The sequence below is a fragment of the Eubalaena glacialis genome, chromosome 1, assembly GCF_028564815.1.
Source record: "Eubalaena glacialis isolate mEubGla1 chromosome 1, mEubGla1.1.hap2.+ XY, whole genome shotgun sequence".
In the NCBI taxonomy this organism is placed as follows: domain Eukaryota; kingdom Metazoa; phylum Chordata; class Mammalia; order Artiodactyla; family Balaenidae; genus Eubalaena; species Eubalaena glacialis.
The window spans coordinates 182,076,603-182,102,490 of NC_083716.1; the positions used below are offsets into that span (position 1 = coordinate 182,076,603).

Here is a 25,888-nt window from a genome sequence, read left to right on the forward strand (position 1 = left end):
ATTCTTTGAATGCAACCAACTGCTCACCAACTGTCGTGCGTGAACCTGCGACATATCCATTTTGTGAGTACTGATTCCAGGTTTCAAAAACATCTCTAATGGATTCTAGCTTATCACTGCTCTGGTTCTTCTTGCACTTACACTGTCTAAGTGCAATAAATATTTCATATTTCAAAAACATTTTGTTAATGTCCTAGCTTATTGTTATTTCTGGTTTTTCCTCTTGCACTTGCATCTTCAAAACATAACACTTGAAAACTTGGACGGCTCATACATTTTGTCAAAGAGAGGACAGCCATCTTCTTTGCTCCATAATTGCAAAACATTTTCATTTTTAGGTTTACAGAAACTAATTAAAATGACCAAGCCAATAAATTTGTTCACTTCTACATCACCTATTTCCTGCCTGTCACTTTTGTAAACATACCTGCCTTCGGCATTTGTCCACTTAAGAACTGTATCAGTCATATTTTGGTGCAAAAACATCATGAAAGACAGAAAATAATGTCAATTATTTTTAAATTAGTAAAATAAGATGGTCCAGATTCTTGCTGCAAAATATGATGCCATGAAATCCTTCCTGTTGAATGACTAACTGAATTTAAATACATTATTCCCTTTTTTCCTTAGACATATTGTTCATTGTCAACTTTTGAGGTTAGAAACTTCACCTAAGACATTAGCTGGCGAAGTTTTTCTGTAAGGAGTCAGTAAGTATTTTTCGCTTTACAAGCCAAACCACCTTTCTCAACTAGTTAACTCTGCTGTTATAGTGGGAAAGTAGCCATAGACAATATGTACATGAGGGGGCATGGTTTTCAATAAAACTTCACTTATGAAAACAGGCGGTAAGCCGGCTCACTGACCCTGGACCTATCATCATCTAATGATTTATATTGAGATTTCTTCTTCTGTATGATAAATTTAACTGTCATCATTAGAGTCTAGAGTGCTGTTATCTGTTCATCTTCTGATTTATCTAATAATTGTGATATGTCTTCCTCTGTCAAAATAAAAAGATTTTGAAAAATCTTTGCCATTATAGGCTGAAAATAAAATATTCTAAACTTTCAACTGTGTTCAATGAAATGTGTGCAATGAAATTTTAATAAAACACAACTACAAAGGTAGTGTCTCTGAGCTTCTTTTATATCTTCTTGAAGATGATGCAATACTGTTACCTAACCAAACTTGGGTCCACTCTCCTGCCGCACAGCAAAGCCACTCTACTGACACTGGGTTGTGGTGAAGGAAAGCACAGCGTTTATTGCAGGGCACCAAGCAAGGAGAACAGGCAGCTAGTGCTCAAAAGGCCCAAACTCCCCAGTGGCTTTCAGGGAAGGTTTTTTTTAAAAGCAATGTTTGGGGTGAGGGTTGCTGCTTGTGGACTTTCTTCTGACTGGTTGGTGGTGAGGTTACAAGGTGATGTTTCCAGAATCCTAATCATCAACCTTCTGGTTCCAACCAGTCTGGGGTCTAGTGCTTGTGGTCAGCATGTAGTCACCATCCTCCACCTGGGTAGGAATCTTAATCTCTGCAGAACAACTCAAAGGTATGTGTCAGATTGTTGTGTATACCCTTTGAGAAGGAACTAGGACTCTGCTTTTCCTTTGTTCCTGCATTCCATCACTTCTCTAATTAGTAATTGCTTCAGTCTGCTCGTTGGAACTCTGGGAAGGCCTAGGAGACTAAAGCCTTTTTCTACAAATAAGAAATGGGGGACAAAGAGGGGCTTTTGTACCCAGGAGGGCCCTGCAGGGTCCTGCTCAGTTTCAATACTTTGGACAATGCAATAAGAAAACTGAAGGATGACAAAATAGAGATCATGTATTTCACAACTGCAGCATTCTTCTGTTTTCTTATTGTTTTAGTTTTTTTTCTTTTAGCATAATTGGGAATAACTGATAAGTAATAATGAAATAATTCCCAGAATGATGAAGTGGCAAAACGCTTCAAGATACAGGAAAAGTAAGAACATAAAAATCCCTTAATGTACCTTAGATTTATAAAGAAACAAACTATATGATAATTGCAAGATATTGTTCTATTTAAAAAATTAGCTATCACAAATAGTTAGAACTGCTCAAAAAAGAAATTCAAAAATCAATAGTGAGTAAAAAAGGACCCTCATGGTATATCTAGGGTTAAACATGCTATCAAATATCCCCAATTATGTGGAAAATGTCCTTTTGTTTTGTTTTGTTTTGCTTTTTTGATGCAGGATGCAATTAAGGTTCATGCATCACCTTTGGTTGCCATCTCTCCTTAGTATTCTTTAACTGAGAACATTTCCTGCTCCTCTACCTTTTTAAAAAGCTTCCCTGACAATGACATTAAAAAAAATCAGGAGAATTTTTCTTACAGAATTTCGACATTCTGTATTTCTGTGATTATTTCCCCATGACTCAGGTCAGGACCTGCTACATAATTTTCAAGTCCCTTGTTAAAAAGTTATTAAGAATTTCAACATGGCAACAGTGGAACATTAAACTAAAAGCAAGGTTCTTCTGACTGCAAATCCTTTGTGACCACATGGGTCACACACCCATGAAGCCAGCCTTGATTCAGATTAAACATTTCTGCAAGCCTACTACATAGATGATGATTCATACTTCCCACTGCACCACATGAGGACACAGACCATTTTGTAAATGCTAATTCCAGGCTTCAAATACATCTCTAATTAGTGCTAGTTTATCATTACCTCTGGTTCTTCTTGCATTTGCATTTGCCAAAATACAATAAAGAGTCTAGATTTCAAATATATCTCAAATAAATTCTAGCTAGTGGGAAATGTAGTTAATGATACACAATAATTTGAAACTGTTCCCAGCATACTATCTCCTATCCTTCCAGACTGGCTACAACAATAAAATGTTTTCAAAATACCCTGGAAATCAAAATGGTATGTAAACTTTTAGTGACTCCAGAGATGAAAATCTATATTACCATCAGATAAAATCTCATCTATTCATCCTCCCACCAAACATGTATCAAGTACCAACTATCAGTGGGACCTTGGACTACATTATATAGAAATAAACAGGCGTAAGACACTGTCCCTGTACTTGAGACTGCCATAGTTTAGGGCTGAAGAAAGACATTACAAAAATCACAAAGCAGTATGAGAAATGCTAGAATAGAGTTACTAATGGATACCAGGAGAGCCAATTTCAAGCCCAGACTTTGCCATTTACTAAATTTTACGAACACCCACAGCACATTTCACAGAGGATTCAGTGGAGTTACAATGAAAGAGAAAGAGCTTTGGAAACAAAATTATTAAGTGATGTAGAAAAATGAGAGGTATTATCATCAACCATAATAACTTGTTCCTGATACACACAGTAATTATTTCATTTGATAAAATACTCATGAGCAATGGGAGGTTTTGTGGATTATAAGCTAAGTATTTATGTTAAAAGAAGGCAAGATCAACCTAATAATATCACTCAAGTCAGAATCTCAGTCCTCCATTCCTTTTTTCTTACAGTCAACCCAGGAAACCTGTCTAGTGGCAGGCTCTGGCCACCTGTAGCCCAAGGGGTACAAAGCAACACTTAGGATGCACACAGGATTAACATGGCACATCCTTTCACAGCAATTTTATGCCAAGATTTAAAATTCTGGAATTTTTGTATTACCAGCTGACTCACGCTTTTCTCTGGGGATGGGGAAGTTATGCAAGCCCTAAGAGTAGAAATGCTTCTACACAAAAAAACAAAAAACAAAACTGGAACCGTTGGCTGTTATTAGCATAACATAACTTTTATGTTATTAAGGCATTATTCTTGTTGTCAAGTCTAAATACACTTAATAAAAGCTAATGCTTTTTAGCTAATGCTCTGAGAAAAAGACAGGCTAGTAACACTGACCAACACAACTTCTGCAATCTTCATTTCACCCAGAAGGGAGAAACATCCAACATCAAGATTTAGAAGGAAAAAAAAGCTTTCACCCTAGGAACAAATGTTTGGTTTGTTTGCTTATTTACTCGATATGCAAAAAAAAAAAAGGCCACAACCCCCCACATATCAGTTAAATTTCCTGCTGCAGTTGCATTTGATCACATTTGTAAGCACTACATTTAGTTCTGTTTCTCTGACATTATGAGTCTCCGTAACATAAAAATACCTGAAGTCGTGTTTTTTCCATGTGAAACTTTACAGCCTTTATTTATTATGATTTTAAAACTGTTTTCAAATGGGAGCATGCATCATTGGTTTAAAAGAAAAGGGTTGAATAATCAAGCTTAAAGTACATTGGAAAGTACAAATGATTTTTAAAAAAATAAATTCACATGAGGTATACCTGGTTTCCTAAAAGTGATTAGGATGCTGTTTTTCCTCAACCACAACTAATGAATCAGTAACAATTAGCAATCATCATCCAAAAAGCATATCATGTACTAAAATAATTATTTTTTTAATGGGTTAACTGTTGTGAACTAGAAAATGAACCTAAGCTTTTATACTTTTTATATAAGAAATACCTGTAATGAAATTATCACTCTTCCAGTGATTTGTAATCATGTAAAATTTGAAGGAAAAGTCCCAAATATATTTTGCAACTAAACAGAAGACACTTCCTAGGTGGGAACAGTAAAGTAAGCAGCTCAACTTCAAACTAATTTGCAAATTGAAAAAAAGCTTAAAACTTCCATACAGGTTGGTTTGAGAATCACCTTGGAATGTGAAATTTGGCCAAATTTTGCACCTTGGATATAGGCTAATCCACATCCAGCAAGAGGAGGGACCCAATTGGAGAAAGGTGCCATCATCCAATGATATCTCTTAATGTGCTCTAAGATCTATTTAAGCAACTGACTGAGGAAGCTAATCTGGCTCTTTAACTTCAAGTTGGATAAGAATTCTAATAATTTGGTCTTTGTTCATATATTTATAATAATAACATCTATGTAGACATGTCATTTTGCAAAGTGATGATAAAGCAAGAGTTCTGAGATAAACTAAAAAATTCCACAGGCATATATCCAAGAGACTGGGCTAAAAAGAAGACAGGTAAAATTATGTGAAGGTCCTCAACATCAAGGCCATAAAGCACCGCAGAAGCTACTGTATCATTCACAGGACCATTATCTTTTGTCACCGAAAACATCCCTTTAACAAATATTTTCGTATGACAAAGCAATTTAACTTCTCAGTAAGGTCACACCTACTGAAACTCCCACTAAGTGAAGTACAAAAACATTGCCCAGGCTATTCAGCATCCCTTCTATGACTGCCTGAACATATCTCCCAAAGTAATAAAAAAAAATTCTTCCCATTTGTGTTAACGAATTTATGAGTCCGAACACTCCTTAATTCAACGCAGTTTTCCAAACGTGACATCTCAGTTCATCAGCACTCTGTCCATTAACTAAGGAAAGCAATAATACATAATTTTTTCTGAGTTCAAAGAAATGCCACGCTTATGGTTATATCAGTTTATGACCCACAAATGTCCCCCAGCAATCCCTAACACCACCTATTTATTCTCCTCTGCCTTTGGCAGCAAGTGTGAAAAACAAATGTGAGGTTGTGGTGCTGTAGGTCACTTTTTCTGTTGGCAACAGCACATACCTTCACCTGTCATTGACATCTTTCAGCTATTTAAAATAGATAGTTATATACCAGGAAATACCATGTTCATTTTTTAAATTTATAATTTAAAATATATTTTAAAAATACAGTGTTTCCCCACATACACAACTCCCTCCTCTTCTATGAGATTCAGAAGCATTTTACCGGGTTGAATTGGACTCTACTAAAGACTCTAGTATGAAAAAGCATTTCATCCTCACCACCAAAAAGAAAAAATGCTGTTAAAAAAAAAAAAAAAAACAGGCAAAATTAAATCTATAGTGTTAGACATTGGAATAGTAATAAACTTTGGGGAGGCTGGAGGGGATAGCGATTAGGAAGGGTTCCAAAGGGGACTATCTAGGATGCTGGCAATGTTGTATTTCTTGACCTGAGTAGTCGTTACATGGGTATGTTCACTTTGTAATAATTCATCAAGCTTATGACACCTATATTTTACTATTTTTATTTATTGATATTTGTGCATTTTACTTAAATATGCTTATGTATTGTACATTTTTCTGTATGTATATGACACTTTAAAATGAAAAATAATCCTTAGGGAATAAATAAATATGGCTCCTTACAGTTCCACAGTTATTAGGATAACGTCAGTAGTTCTACTGATCAAGTACAACTTGATCAGAGGGTGCAATAATTACCTCAAATAGTGTTTGTCATGGGCCAAAAAATCTCAGGGTAAAAATGTCAAATTTAACAGGCCACTGTTAGAGATTAGAAGAAGAAATGAGTAAAATGTATCTAAGTCTAAATCAAGCTTTAGAATTCATGTATTCTAGAAACAAACAAAAAGTCAATCAGTCAACCAACTGAAAAGACAAATCCTTTCCTTGACAATTATATCCATGTCTACATTTTCTAAAGATGTGATGGGAAAGACCCACAAAGAACACATTTCAGTTTGAGCTATTTCATTTTCACTTGGTCTCAAATGTGGACTGTGAATTTAAAGACATAAAGAAAGGAATTTTATTGCTTGATTTTTTTTCAGAACTTTTTTAGAATTCTAGGAAAAAACCTGGAAACAGGCACACTTGAAAGCACAATCTTCATTTTATCAATGGAAAAACAATCTAAGCACTTTAAAAATGAAATCTTAAGATCTCAGCATTCAAAGATGCCAATGGATGAATCAGCCCTGTGTGCTATGTGTACATGCCCTACATCTGTTCCCGTGTTACATTTCTCTGACCAACGTTTCTCAGGAAGTCCCTTAGCTCAGAAACTAATTTAGCTTAGATTCAATGTTTACGTAAATTCAATGAAAACTACTGAACTTTAAAGAGATTGTGTTATATAAGCCTTTTTAAAGGCGATCCTGTGCAAAACAGTATGATGTAAATGATGGCAACCTGAAACCGAACACTGAAGCCTTGATATAGGAAAGGGAAAGCTGACAAAGGAATGGTCTCAATGTGCAGCCTACCCACGGAACACAGTCATTATGCAAGCTTAGCAGCCAGCATGTACGGTAATTGTTTTTGAAAAGAAACCCTTAGTGATTCTTTCTCCATATATACAAGATTCTTCTTCCACAAACCTTCATAAGAATGGTGAAAAATGACTACTTTCCCAATCATCTAAAATATTTGATTGTAAGCTTTAATTTAGATTTTCCAAGTTTGACTTCGTTTTCAACAGAAAATTCCTTTTACTGTTCTTATTTCATGACAGGCCTTTGATCCTACTGACCAGTCTTTTGATTCTATTGACTACTTTTATGATGAGGCTAAGAAAAATCAGACTTATGGAATGCTACAGACCTAAACCTAATTTGCTCTAAATTTTACCGGATATACTTTCTTGTCTTAAGTTTTTTATGAATATAGCTCTTTTCTTTGAAATTATGCACAGGATTTCACAAAACAATAAACAAATATAAAACTTTCCTTACCAACCCCAACATAATTTTAATATGATTCCCTTTCCTAATAATGTTAATGTAAACAGTAAACATGTAAAACAGTATTAATTAAATGCTAAAGGCACAAGAGTAAAAATGAAGCCTAATGTAATCCATATTATGACTGGGTGGATTCCTGTTACCCTTCATTACTGTTCCACTTATTAAATCTCATTCATAATTAGAAATTCTAAACTATATTCCAACTACACCTTCCTGTTTATTTTAGAACAATTACTACTGGCCAGGTCCTTATAAACATCAATCGTTTAAGATGTCTAGAAACTATGCATGCATATAGACTAGATGTCTCACAAATCACATATTAAAGAATCACATATTCTTTAAAAATAGGTGTGAATAAAAATAGAGGTGAATGGAGTGAATGGAGGCAGCCCTTGTATTATACAGATCCCAGTGTGTTTTCAAAATAACCTTAAACTCTTTAGCAAAGACTCTTAGTTCCGATATCAGAAATGAGCACTTTTCAAAACGTTAAATTGAAGCTCATCAATTTTAAGGAGTCAAGCTTTCTGGAAATCTAAGCTTTAGCATTTAAAATACATTAATATTTAGATATTCCTTCTTAAATTGTTGCCAAATTTCCTTAAGGTAAGGAAAAACCGAGGAAACAGGTTGGCAAGCGCCATCTTGTGGACTCCCTAGAAAATGTTTTCACTCTATTCATCAGTACAGTTCCAGAAGCAAATCATTCTAATATTCAATACAATGTTCTTAATATTCAAAATGTTACTTTAATTTAAATCAAACTATTCAGTTTTCCAGGGCCCAAATACCAATAACTGTAATGAAGTACATCTGTGAATTTATGATCCTTCTTCTAAAGCACTTGGAATATTTATAGCCAAACCATCACATCTGATCTTAAGAGCATCCTCAGGAGTTAGGCTGGAAAGATATATTATGCAATTATGAAGCTTGAGAATCTTATATACCAAAGGAATTTTAAGAGCATTTAGTCAGTGGAGAAGTTAGAATAATTCTCCTAATTTTGTAATGTAGCAAACAGTCTTAGGATAGTACCTTGCAAAATAGAGGCCTTTTGTTGTTTATAAAAACTAAATCGCAAAAGTTAACAAGAATTCTAAAGTTTAGTGGAACTAACAAATAGATACATTCATAGATCCGCTGTGTGTGTGTCTTATAAGCAAAAGTTTACAAGTTGAGTTAGGAGTTAAGGTACATAGTATGTGAAGATGCCCCCGAGTCAGGCTCATATGATCCTCTTTAGACTTTAGAAACAGCATCGTTTTATTTTTTCATATAATATTAAAGATGAAATATTAATATTCTAAATTTACATAGTGGCCTAGAGTTGCCTCACCACCAACCCCAAAATACGTTTTCTTTGGCCCACCACAATGACTTTTTTCTTATTAGAGTTTTATAAATGACTATTTACAACATAATTACCATAATATCTTAGTTGCCTTGTGACAATATGATAGATAACATTATTTCTATAGCAGCTTTCTCAGGAGCTATGAATCTTTTTATAATAAGGCACTGGAAAATAAAATGTGAAGACTATTAAATTTCATCTTTGGTTTGCTTTCTTTAGAAAAGAGTATGTAAAATGATAGTACAGTGTTAAATATACCAGTTCATTCAAGTTTTCAGCATTAACAGTGTATTTTTATAATTAGGAAAAAGTTTCAGATGGATATAACTTAAGGAAATAGATCGGAAATATAGAACATGAGAGTTTAAAGTGGTAGACTTCACTCATTTCAGTTTATATTACCATTTCTAAGTCTGCCTTAAAATCATAACGTAAGTTTGAAAAAGTGCTGATTGAGAGAATTTATTATTAAAAGTGGCTGCATTTTCTCAATTAAAAAAAAAATTTAGATATTATATATTCTTGATCTCTCAATCTAGGGACTATTAATTAAATGGAGCTTAATTATATTTCCATAAGCCTTCTGTTTAAATTTTAAAATAAATAAAAATTGTACCTTGCCATCTAATTATGGCGGCTGAAAATACATAGTAAGCAGCATATTAAAAGTGCCCATTTTGAGCAGAGCTCCCTGTGCTATACAGTAGGTCCTTGCTGGGTATCTATTTTAAATATAGCAGTGTATACATGTCAATCCCAAACTCCCAATCTATCCCTCTGCTCAGTACTCTGTAATAACCTAAATGGGAAAAGAATTTGAAAAAGAATAGATACATGTATATGTATAAGTGAATCACTCTGCTGTATACCTGGAACTAACACAACATTGTTAATCAACTAACTATACTTCAATATAAAATAAATTTTTTTTTAATTTATTTCATCAAAGAGTTGTAGTTTGCATTGCAAGATCTCTCTCATTCCCTGGTTAAAAAAAAAAAATGCCCACTTATTTTAAATGTAACATTACTAATGAAAAAACTACTTGGGACAGATCTTTTGCAAATTATCTAACATTAATACACGTAGCATACGTTAATGTTCCTTCTTCTCCTGGTAATGGAAAATAGCTTATTACAGGACCTGAAAACGTTGGATATTTTCTGTAGAGACTTTTATTAACTTTTGATTAAGTGAAAATTACTTCAAAATGTCATTTTTAAGTTTTCAAATGCCTCTGTTTTCCCTAAGGTCAATTATGATAACTGAAAAACAAGAGGAAAGGAGAAAAGTTTTGATTAGAGGAGTGAAGTCAAAAGGCACCTGGAGCTGAATGAGGTCTCACCGCAGAGAAACAAGGGATCTGCGTGTGCAGCCACTGCTCCTTCCCTCCCATCCTTCCCCAAGTTGTGTGAAAGACTGAGAAAAAAGAGAGAGCACGAGCTCCTCTGTCTGGAGAGACGTAGAACAGCAGGTGGGGCAGGGGCGGCCCAAGAAAGAGGCTCTTGTCTCTCCAGAGAACTGCAGAGCCATCTGTCTGGAAAATTCAGGATGACAGGCCTCTTAAGTATTCTGCAAGTCTCCCTACTGTAGAGCAATGTCTGTTTCCTCCTTTCTTTTTATTACTGTATGATTAATCCATCTTGTTCTTTTTTTTTTGTTCTTTAGAAATAATTTATCCTTTTAAGTTCAACTAAAAGAGTGAACTGACAAGTTGAGAATCATTTCTTATTCAAAGAATATAACTTAAAAGTCTCTGGTTCACTTTTAAACGTTATGATGAAGAAAAAACACATGAACTTTGCTTTTATGGCTCTCATCTTTAACTACATACTTTGCACACATATATAATGAGCATTTTTATAACATCTAAATCTGAGAATACTAACAAATGTCATCCAAAGACTTAAATAGGTAGGATCACCAAAAGCAACTTATAGCAGTGGCAAAATCATTTTCATAAAAAAATTTTTCACAATTAAATGAAGTATTACTGTCAATACACGAAATGTCCTATAAACCACAGACTTCATCTTTCTTTTTGGGTTTCAGCACATTCTGAAAAACAATCACTAGCATTAGCTTTTTGGTCCACTGCTTAGTGACTTCTATTCAGCAACTTTAGAAACGCTTAATAAGCCAGTTTCCAAATGGCGGACTAATATACAAATGTCCTATGAACTTGGCTAACCCACCGAGTCCTGAAAGGGAGCTTGAACAAGGTAGGGCTCTTCACCATCTCCTTGCTAATGGCCTGAGAAAGTCTAGAAGAGCAGAGAACATATATGAAACCAGGAGAACCCATCATTTCTCTTACTTTTAGCACGGTCTCTCCACAAGGAGGGAGAGTATTCTGTTTTCAGGTGAATACTGGACACAATGCAACATTAAAGGGACCAGCAAAACAACCTAGATTAACAAGCCCTGTGTGTGTAGTATCTACTGTTTAGTGCCCCTTCTCCAGGATTAAGAGGATTTCTACAGAATAAAAAGCAGTATAAATTCAACCAGAACTTCACCAGAAACTTTTGGAAAAAGTCAAGCTAACAAAAGCAACCAATCACAAAGTAAATGACATATCTGCCCTTGACATGCATCAATACTGCAGGAATATATGTATTTCTTCCTTTAAAGACTGAAAATAAGATCATCAGACAACAAAAATAATATATGAGAGATTCTGAGATATGCTTACTATTGTTAACTTGTTTAAAGTATTATAAAGTTATAGAAAAAATTAGAGAATGTTTTATATTTCTACCCTGGAAACTGTTCAACTATGGAAGTACTGTGGTTTAATAACTCTTTTATTCGCTTAAATATTTTTTGAGCACCTGCTATGTGTGAAGCACTGTGCCAAGCATGGTAAGGAGTACAGAAATGAGAATGACTCTTCCCTTATAGGAACCATCAGCCTAGAAAACATATGATAAAGATACATTACTACTGTGAAAGGAACACATTGACAAATGTCACAGGAGATTCATGGATAAAATGATAAAGAATTCAGAAGATGAAGGGATTCCTTCTGAATGGGTGGCAGGAGGTAGAGGGTATGGATTGCGGCACTGAAACGAAAGTCAGAGCAAGAGCTGGAAATAGAGAAAGGAATAGAACGGAAGCTATTGCAGAGATCAAGCTGCAAGAGTTAGCAGCTGATTGGGTACTAGAGGCAAGGGAAGGGAGGACAGAAGGACAAAAGCTAAGGATTTGGGGCTGGGAATGTGTGGAGTCAGAAGTGTCCGCAGGAAATCCTGAGAGCGATTTGGAGGGCATGGAAGGGCAGAGCTGGAGATGGAGACTTGGGAATCGCCCACACAGTGCTCACTGCTGAAGCCTATATATTCCCAAGTGAGAAAGGAAGGTCCATTCCTGAAACGCAGTAACAGTTAGGGGAGCAAACAAGAGAAAACTGAGGAACAGTGAAAGGGAAGAAAAGAATAGCTAGAGAATACAATGTTTGAAAGATGAGAAAAAAGTTTCAAGAAGAAAGAGGCAATCAAAAATAGCAAATAGTGCAAAAAGATCAAACATGATGACTATGGAGAAGTCACTGTTTACTGGCTATGAATTGATAAAGCACTTCCAAACAGAAGCAGAATGGAGGCTCTTCTTGACCAAACTTTAGTTAGGCTCCTCTAAGCCCATTTCTAAAGGGCTCAACCTTGACCCCTGGCCTTGCCAGGCCTGCACTGCCCAGTTTTAGCAACAATTCTAAGTCGCTTTAGAAAGAATCCCGCACCCTTGATACCTGATCCCTCCTGATACCTAATCAAATTCCTCGCCCCCAGCCCTTGATATTTGACCACCTGGCCTGCCCTCAGCAAGAATCCTGTTATAGGTCAGTTTAACAAGAACTCCCCCTATCCTTGTCTCCTCTTAGTAATTTTCCATCCACTGATCACCCCCCTACCACTCTGCTCCTTGACTATAAATCCCCACTTGTTCTTATATTCGGAGTCAAGCCTGATCTCGCTCTCCTATTGTGATAGTCTTGACACCTATTGCAATAGTCTTGAAGAAAGTCTTCCTTGTTGTTTCAACAAGTGTCAGAAAAGTTTTTCCTTTCACAGTGGTCAATCTTTTTTTCACTAGAGATTAATGACATTCACAAATGTCTCATAACCAATAATGATAAAATATGGTGGCTGAGAAGAGAGAGTGTAGAGGAGAAGGGTGGGGGAGTATACAGAATGCCATTTCAACAAACCTCTGGTAAGAAGAGGGCCACTAATAACTCAGGATGGCATGAGAGGGTTCTAACGCCCTCATACAGAATAGGAAAGCATGGTTGTAATCAGAGGGAAACGATCCAGGATTCAGGGGACAGGAAGGAACTAATGATACAAGACAGAGAAAAACGAATTCCCACACTTACTGTTTTTAACCCTCTTGCATTGTATCTTTTTGGAAACCACCTCAAATTCTTTCTGGAACAATGAGAAGTATTAATAAGTAATAAATAAAATTTTCCTTTTCTTTCCACTTAAAAATATGAATGCTGAAACTGTTGCTTATATCTGCTCTTCTAATGAATATACGAAAAGTAATAGGAATGCTCATGTAGCACACAAATTTATTATTATGAGAGAAGGATTATATTGTTTTTATTTCTGACCTCTAAAAGGTTAAGTTAGCCATTTTCATACTGAATTCCTATTCAATTTGATTATGTTCGCTACTGTGAGGGTAAAGCACGAACAAAGCAAGCTAATTTATGTGCAATTCCTTTGTACTATTGAAATGAAAAGGAACAATAGTTTAATGAAGCAGAATTTGTTATCTAATTATACCAAATAATTTAGAAACATCTGCGGATGCTTAGTAATACTATATTTAAACCTCAAAGAATCTGCTCCCAGAGAGATTTCCATTTTATTCAAGCCTTTGCGAGCTTCCAGTTGGGGATTCCATATTAGAGTATGGAACCAAGGGATGGTATAATGGCACATTTACTGAATTTTTTTAAAAATGAAGAAATGAACAAAAAAATAATGAAAAATAGAGAGTGTGTATCATATGGATTTGAGCCTTAAAATTAACTTCCAAATTTAAGGAATACAGTAGACTACTGTAACATCATACATTCATTCAAACCTTTATTGTTTAGCTATTGAGTGGCTGCATCACAGTGGCAGTTGTTAAGGACAGAAAGAAATCTACAGCTTTCCCATTAAGGAACTTCACCTAATGGGGAAGATAGGACAATATAAACTAACCGTTATATCACCACATGAAAAGTGGCAGGGCAGAGACATATATACAGCACTATGGATGCAGAAAAGGTGTAACTAACTCACAAAGACCACACAGAAGAGATGACTATTCAAGCTGAGTTTTGCGAGATGTGTAGAGGGGGAGTGGGGCAAAGAAGGGCTTGAGCAATGATGCCAAAGCCACGTTGGGTACAATCCCTTCTGAAACTTCAAGTCCTTCAGCATGCCTGAAGCACAGACTCTGAGGAGGGGATAAGATATGAGGCCAAATAGGTAAGCAGCAGTCCTATCTTTTTTTTTTTTTTTTGGCCTCACTGAGTGGCTTGTGGTTGGGATTGAACGCAGGCCACCGGAGTGAAAGCCCGGAATCCTAACCACTAGGCCACCAGGGAACTCCCAGCAGCAGTCCTATCTTGCCAGCCTTATATGCAAACTAGGGAATTTGGACTTAATGGTGATGGGGACTCGCTGGAGGATTTCAGGTAGGGAAGTGAATTGTTAGACTAATAAATTTCTAAGAAGCAGGTTTGAGTTTCCAATTATGGACACTAATACAATAAGCAAGAATAACCCAAAATAATAAAGGAAGAAAAAAGATAAGTGTTTAAACTGATTCAAGGTTGTTCACAGGATAAGTGTATAGAGTGACAGTCCACTGTTACATGTTTATTCTTCGCTCGTTCACTTATTCACTCAATAAACTTGGATTGAGCACCTACTATGTGCCAGCCATTGAGCTCACAGTCCTTGATATACTTTAAGTGTCACGAGGGCTGAGGCTAGATCTGACTATATTCTGGATTACCTCCCAAAAGAGAAATCAGCCTTGGCCAGTGTATTTTTTACATTTTCAGGGTGCATTAGAAAGTACCAAGTGCCCAGCACTATCAGAAATCTATCTGCTCTTCCCTGTACCTCCCTGAACCACAGCTCTACCAGAGCATTCTCAGACAAAGTCTACAGTGGCATGTGACATGTATCTAGCCACACATACAAACAGAAATATTGCAGAACCACTTTTTCAAGTGGGTCAACAGACTTGTGAAAAAAACAGAGAAACTCTGTTGGTCTTGGATCTTTGCCAATAGTTATCATAATAATATTAGTAACAATATTAGCTACTATGTATCTTCAACCACCCTGTTAAGGGAATTAATAGCCCCTGTTTACATATAAGGAAAATGAGACTAGGATTTAGAGCTGACACTTGGCAGAGAAAGGACTAAACGTAGCTCTCTTACTCCAAAATCTAAGCCCTTTCCTCTGCACTTCATGCTGTGGAAGTATCCTCCACGAGCTTCCCATCTCACTCCAAGTAAAATCTGAAGTCCTAACCGTGCTTTACGGTCAGGGCCCTACATAATCTGCGACCCCCAACACTCCTCCTCCCCCAGGTGTCTCTTTGCCTTCACCTCCTAGCACTTCCCCGGCTCACTCTGCTCCAGCCACGTTGCCCTTCTTCCTGTTTCTCAAAACTGCTGAGCAGCTCTATTTACAATAGCCAGGACATGGAAGCAACCTAAGTGTCCATCGAGAGATGAATGGATAAAGAAGATGTGGCACATATATACAATGGAATATTACTCAGCCATAAAAAGAAACGAAATTGAGATTATTTGTAGTGAGGTGGATGGACCTAGAGTCTGTCATACAGAGTGAAGTAAGTCAGAAAGAGAAAAACAAATACCGTATGCTAACACATATATATGGAATCTAAGAGATAAAAAAAAAAAAGGTCATGAAGAACCTAGGGGTAAGACGGGAATAAAGACACAGACCTGCTAGAGAATGGACTTGAGGATATGGGGAGGGGGAAGGGTAAGCTGGGACAAAGTGAGAGAGTGGCATGGACATATATACACTACCAAACGTAAAATAGCTAGCTAGTGGGAAGCAACCGCATAGCACAGGGAGATCAGCTCGGTGCTTTGTGACCACCTAGAGGGGTGGGATAGGGAGGGTGGGAGGGAGGGAGATGCAAGAGGGAAGAGATATGGGAACATATGTATATGTATAACTGATTCACTTTGTTATAAAGCAGAAACTAACACCCCATTGTAAAGCAATTATACTCCAATAAAGATGTTAAAAACTGCTGAGCACATCCCTGCCTTAAAGCCTGTTCCACGAGCTGATTCCCCATTTTCACAGGACTCTTTCCCTTACTTCCGTCTAGTCTCTGCTCAAAATCCACCTTTGCTGTGAGGCCTTCCCTGCCCACTCTGCTGCATAGCTAGCCCCGTCCTCCTCACCCTGCTTCATTTTCCTTCACAGCATTAGCCCCCTGGCACATTACACATTTTTCTCTGTCACCATCCACTGCATAGATAAGTTCCTTGAGGACAGGAACTAATATACACCTGGCACATATTAGGCCCTCGATTCATCAAACAGATGAGTAAACAAATCACTAAACAGGAAAATACACCCCAGGCTACAGAGCTACTCCTCAGGAAAATTATGAAAGAGTAGGCTTCTTGTTTCTGCTTCCTTCTCCCACTCTATCACCCACTCCTCCCCCCTCACCCCAGATGTCCTGAGCTTTTATACTGCTTTGCTTATTACACCACCACCGACAACACAGGTCCCTCTGAGTAATGCCCCACCCTCCAAACAAAAACTTCCACCACTTTCTTTTCTCTTACAGTGTAGCTCCCTCGGTCAAAACACTTGTTTGTCTTACTACTTTAAGATCTTCAGTCCATAAATTAAAATCGTTCTTCCATGCTATATGAAGATAAGTATCTATATTTAGCATGTTATTCTTTACAGGTAATACGCTAAAAAATCATGCTTTAATTTTAATATAATGGTGTAAAATTCATTCGCCATAAAAGGCCTGCAGGGGAAATATTTCAGTCAGGCAGATGTTTACATAACCCTCAAATGGACATCTACCCACATACTGTCCCCCCTATTACAGGCTACTTCAAATCCTAAAATCATCTCTGACAAAGTAATGTCACAGCCATTAAGGAGCTGAAAAACAACATTCTGTATAAAAAGTACAAGACAGAAAGAATAAAGGCTGAAGCTATGTGTTAATCGCAGAAATGGGAAAATCAGGAAAGATTAGCAGTTTAAAGAGGACGCATTCCGTTTTTGAAATGTCAAGTTTGTGGTCATAAAAATCTATTCCAGTGGAGATAATATGTTTCTTGGACAACATCCTTTTTCTGCTTGCTTTACACCGTGAAATATACAAGGTCCAATGAAATCCAAAGGTAAAAAGTCCGAGTGGAAAGGGAAAGGAACCACTTTCAGCACAGCTGGATGAAACGCAATGAGGTGGTCCCACGCCACAAAGCTGCTGGCGGCAGGCCTGGCCTGACTCATCTTCCCTTCTCCCCCGGACTACTCCATTGTCTGGCAGTAAGTCTTTCCAAGAAGTGCTTACTTTTCTAAATTTAAAACAACCATTCAAAACAGGTAGGGGTATCCTAACGTATCAATTTTTAAGTTTGTTTTTTGTTCCTTGGGGAATAAAAGGGAAAAAAAAAAACTTTCTAAAAACATGGAGAGTTCTAAAGCTTCCTGTATGTAAAACCACTCTTTTAAAAATAGTATTATCTGAATGAAGTTTTTTCTATTGGCAATCCATGGTGTCTGGCTCTTTTAATCTAACGGTTTGGCATCAGACATTATTTTATGGTTTTGAATATAATACAGAAAGTCACAAGAGAAGCATTAATTCAGTTTGGCAAGTATCTTTTGACTGCCTAATGTGTACAAGATTCTGTGCAAAAGAAGATGCTGGAACAAAAGTGATCAGCTTATATCCTGAACAAATTAGCTGTTACTCAACAACAATAACAACAAATTAAAAATAAATAAAAATAAAAATAGTATTTTCTGTTTTTACAGTTTAAGTGAAGTAAATTTTCCTTCTATTCAATCTGATTTCCTACCCTCCCCCCATGATTTTATTAATACAATCTTATATTGAGGTGAAATCACATACCATAAAATTCACCCTTTTAGAGTACACAAAGCAGTGGTTTTAGTATATTCACAAAGTACTCATCCTGCTTTTTAAATATAAGGAGCTAAATTAGGAATGTATATTTGTAACTTTATTTTATCAGACATGATTCTTTTTTTAATATCAGTTTTCAATATAAAATATGGTTACATCATTCTGCTTTCTTAGTTTTTCCTACTCTGTTTTTTAAGTACAGTAGGATAATATTAATAAATTAAAAAATCAAAGTTTATGGGAATCATTTTCTATGTAAGAATGACTTATGACCGGTAATTGGTTGCAAAGGCCAGACTCAAGAATTTGTCTTTCATCGGGTTTGCAAAGCAAGTTCAGTGACTTCATTTAGATTATATATTGCAGATAAAAAGTTCTTTAAAGGTGTTGTTACTGGTACTTTATAAGAGTGAGAAAACATCAATTACCCATATCAAAGGATATTATCATTACTAGAGGGACTTTTGAGAAAAGCTGCACACACCCCAGCCCCTGCAAGGAACTCTGTGTCACGGCTGCTCTCAAGATGAAGCAAACTGTTAATACTTAAGTTAAATCAATCTGGTGAAAAACATAGCTTACTATCCTTATGTCATTCCTTCAGAACTATTATTATATATATTATATTATATATAAAGCACAACCAAACAGTATTTTTCTGCCTAACTAATTATCTTACGATTGCTTTAGATTAGTCTAAAACATGTATTCTCAATGGGGGTAAGAATGCCCTCAAGGGTGCAAAACTTAGCTTCTGGGAGTCAAAAAACTTTACTCTTTTTATGCATAAAGCAGACAAACATACAGTCCATAAACAGAGTCTCATGGAGAAAACAATTAAGAAAAAATGTCTAAAAGGCTTCTTACAGAGGGTGATTTTAAAAAAAAAGGTTGAAAAATACTGATCTAAAAGAAACTGAAACTCTTCTTGACAAATATGTCAAATGTTTGTAATTACACTTATCACTATCTTCTATCTTCAAAGATTAGAATGCTTATAGGATGGTTATTTGCAGGGACAGATGTGCCTCAAAAGACTGCATAACCAACATTCCTCTTACACTGTACACAGATGGTGACTATCAGAGTTACAACAACTATAATTCTTTTATCTCTCTTACATAGTACCAAGTCTCCAAACATTAAAAGAAAAAATTTTAAGCTGAGATGTTAACTTTTTGACACCAGTTAAAGAAGGAATATGCACAAGTACTTAAATAAGGATGGTGATTTTAATGACAGCTGAAAAGATGAAACATTCTAAAAAAAAGTAGCTGGGCTCTCACCATCGGACCACCCTGCTGCTTAGGTAACTCCCTCTCATATTCCTTGATGAGCAATGTCTGAAAAACTAAAATGTCAGCAGAGAGTGTATTCAAGTGGGAGTTTCCTATAAAATTAGCTTTTTGTCAAATAAATCGTACTGAAAATATACAGTTGTCGTTTTAAAAATACATTTTAATGCCAGGACGGTCATGGAAATCAGAACATTTCCTAACTGTATCACAAAGAATACTCCATTCCCATTTAACTGCTCCAAAGGATCTCTGCCAAGATGCCCATAGGCAGGTGTGTCAGGATAGTGAAAGATGCCAAAAAGAGCAGCATAATGAAAGGTTTCCATGTCAGTAGAAGAGTGTGAGGAAAGAATGTAAGAAATTACAGTGTAATCCTAAATATTAGAAGTGATCTATGACAGTGATGATGGTGAATAAATGGTAAGAAGAAAAAAAGGCGGGGAGCAGGGGCAATGTCAGAGCCAATTCTACCCAGGTAGAGAAGAGAGTTATTCAGGTTTAGCTAGCCTAGCTGAAGTGCAACTGAGTTCCCAAACTCATCAGTTGGCCGGGCTATAAACCAGAGCTCCGTTTAGCTATAAATGACAGAAATTCCTGCCAAGGGATGACCTGACAGGATGCTTTTTCCTCAGCTCTGGCAGTGGTTACTTTGGGGAGGCTTAGGTAGAAACTCTATGGAGCTCTGACCTTGATGGCTGAAAAGTCACACCTGTCTAGTTTCTTGTTCCTACGTTCTCTTCACCATCTCTTAGAACTTTATTTCATTGTTCCTCGGTTCTAGGTTGGTTATTAAGAAGGGATATGAGGTACTTCTGACTAAGACCAATTAGTTAAATAGTAATATCTAAAATAAAATCTATTTCTTCTAACCCTTGCGGACTGCTCTTAACATATTCAAAAAGCTATTTTGAACTGGGCAAGTTTGAGCAAATCTAGTATTTATCATTAATATAATAGTCCTTAAACTTGAATGTGCCTTAGAATCACAGGGGAGTTCCTTTAAAATCCCCTTCCTCTAAAAATGCAGATTCGTGCTCGCTTCAGCAGCACATATACTAAAATTGGAACGACACAGAGATGTTCATTGCTGCTCTATTTATGATAGCCAGGACATGGAAGCAACCTAAGTGTCCATTGACAGATGAATGGATAAAGAAGATGTGGCACATATATACAATGGAATATTACTCAGCCATAAAAAGAAACGAAATTGAGTTATTTGTAGGGAGGTGGATGGACCTAGAGTCTGTCATACAGAGTGAAGTAAGTCAGAAAGAGAAAAACAAATACCGTATGCTAACACATATATATGGAATCTAAAAAAAAAAAAAAAAGTTATGAAGAACCTAGGGGCAAGATAGGAATAAAGACGCAGACGTACAGAATGGACTTGAGGACACGGGGAGGGGGGAGGGGAAGCTGGGACGAAGTGAGAGAGTGGCATGGACATACATACACTACCAAATATAAAATAGATAGCTAGTGGGATGCAGCCTCATAGCACAGGGAGATCAGCTCAGTGCCTTGTGACCACCTAGAGGGGTGGGATAGCGAGGGTGGGAGGGAGGGAGACGCAAGAGGGAAGAGATATGGGGATATATGTATATGTATAGCTGACTCACTTTGTTATACAGCAGAAACTAATACACCATTGTAAAGCAATTATACTCCAATAAAGATGTTAAAATAAATAAAAAATAAATAAAAATAATAAAAATAAAAATGCAGATTCTGTGGGTCTCTGGGCAAAGGAATCTACATTTTTAACCAACATCTCAGATGACTGATGAGTGGTGTGCAGCCACACTCTTGAGATCAACTGCTGCTCTATCATTACTGAGAAAATAGCCTCTGCACACAGATATACTTTGCTTTACAACAGAGAAATGTTCTTAAAAATTGTAACCAAATTGGATTTTGTAAACTAAATTCTATATTCCCACAAGATGACTTTAAAATTTTAAAGATATTTTATTCATCCTGAGGGGTGGGAGTGGTTTCTTGTACCTTCTTCTAGAGGTCAAATTCCAAGCTCTTCCATTCCTCACCTCTACCTCAGTAGTTAAAGATTTAATAATTTAGGAATCCATTTAAAAGAGCCTCATCACATACTCCATGTCTCCCCAATTTATCTGTTTTATTCATCGAGAATGTCAGTCTTTTAAAAGTCGTTGATTCGTAAATCTTATCTTTGAAAACAAACCTTGAAAATGCAGACTATCTCTTTAGGAAGGAAAGTCAAAAATAGCTTTAAAGAGAATTTACTGCAGTAGATTTTACTACTATGTATTAGCTACAACAATGTAAGATATATGCTTCTTCAAAAGAAAATATCAACTATGAGTAAAGCCATCATTTTTAACTTCTATACCAAAAGAAGTCCACACTTAAGGAAATGCTTCTACTAAGTAATGCATATTTGATACAAGGTATTGAAAAAACGAGAGATTTTTATTATTTCTTTCAGAGAAAGAAGAAACATTTTTAAAACACTCATGGAGAACCACCAAATAAGAAATGTCATTTCTAGTACTGTGGGTATTTGGGCAAAGTAAGCATAATCCCAGACTGAAGATTGACAGACTATGTCCTAGGCTCAGTTTTGCCACAAAAGGGCCATGTGACCTTGGGAAATAACCTCTCCGGGTCTAAATTTAATTTGAAAAATAAGATTGTTAACTAAAAGTAATTCTTTGATTTCAGCAGATTAATTCACTCTAAAGTATTTACATCAAAAAGCATTGTGGTATGTGATGCCTGTAATGTGCTTGATCAAATGACATTATTAAAATGTAACTGGAAACTTGATATTGTGAGTAACTCACTAAGACTGTCCTTGTAGCTATCAGGTATGTATCACTGGACTTTCCTCCTTTGAAAAACTGAATACTTTGACCATCTAAATTTTCACATATTGAGTTTTCTTAAAGCAAGGTACGTAAGTACCACAGTCTGTTTCTGTAAACGAAAATAAAGTATTTTTTCAGTCCTTCTTTCCAACCCATTGTCATTACAGACTCTGGGGAAAAACAAAACAAAACAAAAAAACCTTTAAGTCTTAACCACTGAAATAATGTTACAGTAATTACACCACAGAAATAACACTTTTGTAAAATACTCAAAGATATTCACCTGAGACTACTTATCTTCAGTACCAACTTTCTTCTGTCTACTCTATTTGTTAGAGCAACATTTTCAATTTTAGCAAATATTAAAATAAATTCACCACTCATTCTTGTTTCCAAAGGAATATACCGAGTCCAAAAAATTCCCCCCAAATCCAACAGGAATCAACACAGGCATTTGACAATTCCAGGGAGGCTGGGATGCACAGACATCTTGTTCAAAATGAATAAACTTTCCAGGACCTTTATTTACCGACTTGAGAAACATAGGTTTGGAAACAACCAGCTAACTTCGCTCCTAAGTTGACATCTTAGAGAATCCTCCGTTTACAAAACACCCAGGACCTCAGAGCCTCCCTGCCCAGAATTGGCAAGGGGAGCACACGCCCATCGGCCCTGCCTGGAGAGGAAACAATGGGAGAGGCGCGAGGGAGCGAGCCCGGGGCCCCGAGCGGCCCAAGTCCGCGGCCCCGGCCCGCGCCCGACACCGCCTGCGGCGTCCCCTCCCCAGGCGCCCCGGCCCCCTCCCCCGAGCCCCGCGGCGCGGCCCACCTGCGGCGGCGCGGCCAAAGGGCTGCACTTACCAAACAGGGTCAGGGCCATTGTAAAGGCGCTTGCCAACTGCTCGCCGCCGCCCGCCGGTCCACGCGCTCCTTCCAGGCCGGCCGGAGATCACCGCATCGGCCCGATGCGCTCACACCTCGGAGCGAGCGGGGTGTCAGAGGGGCGTGGTGGGGGCGCGGGCGCGCGCGGAGGCTGCAGGCCGGGAGGCAGGGCACCGCTGCAAGAAAAAGTTATTTACGCGTTATTGTCAGGCGCACCCAGGCAAGGGGGAAACCGCTAGCCCTCGGCGAGCCGGCACTTGTCGCTGCCATTTGTGCACTACGCGGAGCGCGCGCGGGCGCCGGTACCTGCGAGGCGGGGAGGCTTGGCCGCGGCGCAATGGCAGGAGGAGAGGCGGCGCCGCAGTGGCGGCGGCGGCGGGGAGAGGAGCAGTCTCGCAGAGCCCCCGGCGGGGCGCGCTCACTCTGCATCCCGCGGCCTCGCAGACGCCATCTTGCGATAGCGTCTCCCACTGGATCTGCCGCCGTGCCTCCTCCCGTCTCCCCCTAGGGCGGTGTAGCCCTGTGCGTTCCCATGGCAACGGGCGCGCGCGAGCGGCGGGGGCGCGCGCCCCTCCTGCCCCGGGCCGCTGGGAGCCGCCTGGGCCGCCCGGGAGGCGGCCTCCTGGAGCCAGGGAGGGGCGGGGCAGTGTGCGTTTTAGCTGAAATCCCCGGTTTTTTCTTGAATGGGATTTGTGGAGGCGCAGAGAGAAGCTGTTACTCGAAAGAAGAGTCACTGGAGGATGCTCCGTGAACACAAGGACCCAGCCAGGGTCATCTGGGGATCGGGTTCGTTTGAGGATATATCTCTCCCCCGGCGGCTCCGGGGTTAACCGAGAGTCTGGAGCCCTTGACGTGAAGCTATAGGACACCGGGAAGGGAGCCTAGAGTCGAACAGAAGCACTGAATGTTGCTTTCCTCTCCATTTGGACTTAGGAGTCACTAAGAGTAGTTCTGGTCAGATTGTCGTCGGTTAAAAAGCATCTGGGAATACCTAAAATCATTTGTTATAAGTGCTTAAACCTAATTTTCTTCTTTTTACTTTATACCTCTTTGATATTGCCTCAGGAAAAAAATCAACATTTCTCGCCGATTGGCACTTCTTTACCACAAAAGATTGTTCCCCTGAGCTTTTTGCATTTATCTGATAATCACTGGCAACATCCCTCTTTCTGTGATGTTCTCTGATCGCCTCTGTCCTTGCCTTAATTAACGAGAAACCATATAACGCCTTGAGATTATCAGCCAAAAGATGTTACTGAAAAGCTCGGTTATGATGGTTTTTGTCGCTTTCATTTAATGTATTCAAAAATTCAGTATTCTCTAGTTGCTATGATTGTTTCCTGGGGGTTTTTGTTTTGTTTTTGTTTTTAACCCTCCTTTTTTCTTGTTTCTCTGCTTAGGGATTTGATACTATTTTAGCATCTAATCATGTAGATTTTCTCTTTGGTTCTCATTTCTTCCTGGCTGCATCTTTCCTCTTTCAGTTCCTCAGGTTCCCTAATGTCATTTTCCTCTTCTCTCTACTTTTCAACTAATTCTTTTAAGAATATTATATCAATATCTTCTATTTAATTTATCTTGAGGATCAAAATCGTTATAAAAATGAAAATTACTACTTCAAATAGAACCACAGTTAATTCATCATCCTTTCACAGCAGACTCAAAGATCAGAAGAAAAAGAAAAGCAGGTTGGAAGGAGGAGCCAGCCTTTTGTTTCACATCAGTTACCTCAAGAAAAAAAGAAATAGTAAAATAATTCAACATCAGTGGGCAAATATTTAAGATGCTATATGTTTGAAATTTTCTGATGTAGTAAAATGGCTCTCCTTTAGCCACTAATACCAGAATAAATCTTGAAATCCCCAGAATTTTAAATCTTTAATGAAAAGGACTCGATTTTGAACAGGCTTTCTGCTCGTGAAAAATTACAAACACACAGCTCATGAAGATAAATGAGACACTCAAGAAGGCTTTGTGGGACAGACTTTAGAACTGTGTAAAGATTGCTGCTGATCTGCTCACAACTAGATAAAGCAAAAACTAAAAACATCATTTACTCTCTGAATCAGAGGTCCCCAAACTTTTGGGTACCTAATTTCCCTTTGAGGGTCGATGAAAATACCGTCTCTCTTCCTAGAAAAATGTTTATGTGTATTCATACAGTCACCAAAATTTTTTCGCACAATTTCAGGGGGATTATAGACTATTCAGGGACCTTAGGTTAGCCTCCAGATATGCTTTTTAATCTAGGAAAGTTTTTGCCTTTATAATTAAATTTTTTTAAAATTCCCCTTTCATATAGAAGCATGGAATTTTGAACAGAAAGGGACCAAACCCCCAATATACAGATAAGGAATCTGAGGGTGCAGTGGTCAAAAGAGTTTCCCAAATGTGCACACCTATATAATGGCAGAACTAATAGGAAAATCTTAGGCATCTGGTGTTCTCCCTGACCACCTCTCCCACTCTCCACCCCCCACCTATTCACAGGGTACATGGTTTGAATTTAAAAAGAAAAATCTGTTTAGTATTAGAAGCAGAGTTGCAAGGGGGAGGGGGTTTCCTCAACCACTTTACATGTTTGGGTCTTCTTGTACTTTGGGAAGTTGAATTTTGTCCAAAAGAATCTTACTTCATGTGCACTTCAACTCCCAACTATGTGCCCAATCAGGCTAAGAGGCGCTTTTCTCCCTCTTTGTTAAGCTCTCTTTGAGAGGTAACAGAGCATCAAGGTTTTGATGCTACAGCTCAGCTTGTTGGTAATTCTCTCTATGCTTTGGAGAGATATCCTAGGGGTGA

General features: G+C 37.8%; 1 protein-coding gene across 2 annotated transcripts in view; it reads right to left on the minus strand.

Annotated features, from left to right (window-relative positions):
• CHN1 (chimerin 1) overlaps positions 1 to 23,624 on the minus strand; it is a 200,456-nt gene extending 176,832 nt beyond the window's left edge. Inside the window, exons 1-2 of one of the 2 annotated variants that reach the window (XM_061185121.1) lie at positions 23,396 to 23,624; positions 23,069 to 23,265 (exon numbers count right to left, since the gene is read on the minus strand). In XM_061185121.1, the coding sequence (XP_061041104.1) occupies positions 23,069 to 23,087 (19 nt within the window). In that variant the 5' untranslated portion in view covers positions 23,088 to 23,265; positions 23,396 to 23,624. The remainder of the gene's footprint in view (positions 1 to 23,068; positions 23,266 to 23,395) is intronic. The other variant, XM_061185112.1, reaches the window with a different exon arrangement.
• Between the last annotated feature and the right edge of the window lie 2,264 nt (positions 23,625 to 25,888).